This window comes from Nasonia vitripennis, assembly GCF_009193385.2.
Source record: "Nasonia vitripennis strain AsymCx chromosome 5 unlocalized genomic scaffold, Nvit_psr_1.1 chr5_random0003, whole genome shotgun sequence".
Lineage (NCBI taxonomy): Eukaryota > Metazoa > Arthropoda > Insecta > Hymenoptera > Pteromalidae > Nasonia > Nasonia vitripennis.
In genome coordinates, this window is record NW_022279653.1 from 757,259 (window position 1) to 759,960 (window position 2,702).

At 53.1% G+C, this 2,702-nt stretch overlaps 1 protein-coding gene across 1 annotated transcript; it reads right to left on the reverse strand.

The window, feature by feature from the left end:
• Positions 1-795: 795 nt before the first annotated feature.
• On the reverse strand, positions 796-1,755 carry LOC116417809. The gene has a single exon (XM_031932872.1). It carries the CDS (start codon positions 1,753-1,755, stop codon positions 796-798), a length of 960 nt encoding a protein of 319 aa, XP_031788732.1.
• Positions 1,756-2,702: the final 947 nt, after the last annotated feature.

The following is a 2,702-nucleotide window of genomic DNA, read 5'->3' on the forward strand; positions in this document are numbered from 1 at the left end:
CACTCCAACACCCTGGTCTCTCGAGTTCTCTCTCTCTCTCTCTAGTGTGCCCGCACCACACTCGCCTCACTCTCGGATCTCTCTCTCTCTCTCTCTATCTCTTTCTCTTTCTCTCTCTCTCTCTCTCTCTCTCTCTCTTTCTCTCTCTCTCTCTCTCTCTCTCTCTCTCTCTCTCTCTCTCTCTCTCTCTCTCTCTCTCTCTCTCTCTCTCTCTCTCTCTCTCTCTCTCTCTCTCTCTCTCTCTAATACTTTCTTACTCTCTCTCTCCCTGGTGGACGTCCGTCGGTGCTCCCGCCGGCGCCTCCCTGACTCTCGTGGACCTGGTAACGGCTAGCTTCCTCGGCTCTCCCACGCCAAGGCTGCTGGTTGCTCTGGTCCTCCGGACAATGATGGCGGACTGGCTAGCTTCCTTCCTCTCGTGCGGATGGTTGCTGGCTCGTCCGAGCGTCGGCACTTGCTCGTGCCAACGCGCTGCACCTGTGACACTCTCACACTCTCGCACACGAGACTCTCCCAATTCTCCTCGTAACAGAGGAGGCCACGTATCTCTCTCGCACGTCGACGTACTCCGTCGACAGTCGTGAGAGAACTCTCCGATTTCCCGCTCGTTCTCGCGCTCACTCTCCACTCGCGCTCGTCGGGCCCGCGCATCTTCCTCGCGCCTGATTGGCTGGCAGTCCGCGCGGATAGCGAGTCGCACATCGGCGCCCGCAGATTGGCTCGCGACATGCGGAGGACTAATCAGCGCGCGCGCCGTCGAGGCTCACTCTCGCGCCAATGATGCTCACTCTCGCGCTAACGTGGACGTCGCACCCATCGATTACTTTTTCCATCGTTTCTTTGAGCCCTTCTTCTAGAGTAGAAATTTTCTTTCCTAAGCTCCGCAATATCGTCCGTCCACCAGTACACTGGTCTTCTCTGGTGGCTGGTAGATACCCTGGACATGGTCGCATCGCAGATCTCAGTTATCAGATTAGTAGTTTTGTCTACTATTGTCTCTGCTCTTTCGCGTTCGCCTAATTCGTGCGGGCTCCCGTTGGATAGGAGGTTTGTGCTTTGAATTAACATCGCGAATGTCTCTCGGTTCATGCGTCGGGTGTTCCATCTTGGCGCTCGACTGTGATTTCTCCTTGTACTGGTCTGACGGTCTTCGTTGATATTGAATAGAATATACTGGTGGTCGCTAGCTGTATATTCTTCCGTGACGTGCCAGTCCCTTATGTTGCGGGTCGTCATTTCGCTTACGAAGGTTACATCCGGTATTGATTCCCCAAAGCCTGTTCTGCGGTAGGTAGTTGTATTACCCTCGTTCGCTATTATCAAGTTCAGCCTGGCTGCCATCTCAAGGATGGCTCTGCCTCTTGGGTTCGTCGTCGGCAAGCCCCATTCTGTGGCCCTCGCGTTGAAGTCGCCCCCGATCACGATTTCCCCAGGGACCTCTCTAATAGCGTCCTCCAATACCCCTAGTTTCCTTGTAAAGTCGGCGGCAGTTAGGTTCGGTGACAGATATACGCTGAAGAATGTTATGCGACCCATCCTTCCCCTTACTTCTCCCGTAACCGTATTGGCCAACCCGCGCCCGGGCACCCAAATGGCTGCGGTTTTTTCGCCGTTTGACACCCAAAAGGGTAGGTCTAGGTTCTTGTATTGTTCGCTGATCAATAGGACATCTACTTTCTGCTCCCTCACGTGTTGGGTTAGCAGATCATATGCGAGCCTACTTCTGTGCAGGTTTCCTTGGAGTATCCTCGCCATTATTTTTGGATCTTGCTTGCGTTTAGGGCCGTCCGGAAGACTGCGCCCGCTCCAGTGTCTGGAGTGTGCATCGTCCTATCCTCAGGCGTCTTGTCGTCTTTGCAAAGAAAACACTTTATCTGTTGGGTCGGCACATTGCAAGCCGCCGCTCTATGTCCACCCGCACCACACTTCCAACAGCTAGTGCTCCTGTCAGGCCCTTTGCATTTGGCTTTCACGTGCCCGTAGCCAAGGCAACGGTAGCATCGCGTGACGCTCGCTCGTACCCGCACTCGGCAGTTTACCCAGCCGATACGAATCTTTTCCTTTTTGAGCAGTGCGGCGGCCTTGGTCTGGTCCAATTCGACCACCGCCATCCTCTGCTCTCTCATGTTTGGCTCAAACAGATGGACTTTGGCATCTTCTTTGCCGCAGCCTGTTGCGGCTGTGATAGCACTGTTGACCTCTTCCTTCGTCGTAAGTCCTTCGATGTCTTTGATCTCTAGTATTGTGTTGGAGATCTTGCCCTTAATTGTGCCTGTTTGTCCGATTGCCTCTTGGATGGCCTTTTGAAATGACTTCATTTCGTCATTGCTTTTGCCCACCCCGACCAGAACGCCGCCTTCTCTTGTTTTGCGAACAAACTTAACCACCGTGTTCAGCTCTTCCGGCTTTACCTGTGCCTTCATCAGAGACAAAATGTCAGCATAGGTCTTGCCATTCTCCGGATTTATCAGAATTGCCGTTCCCCTCGCTGTCCCTACTTGTCGAGGGAGCACTTACATCCATCTTGTCTTTTTTGGCGGGAGTACTGCCGCTTCCGTCAGATGACGCCCGTACCCTCTTTTTTGATTTTACCGTTTTTTGAGGGTTTGCATTGTCCTCACTAGATTGTTTGGGGGACTGCCTCTTCGCGACATCTTCCATCTGGTCAAGAAGCGTGAAAGCTTCAATCATCATGGATTCTA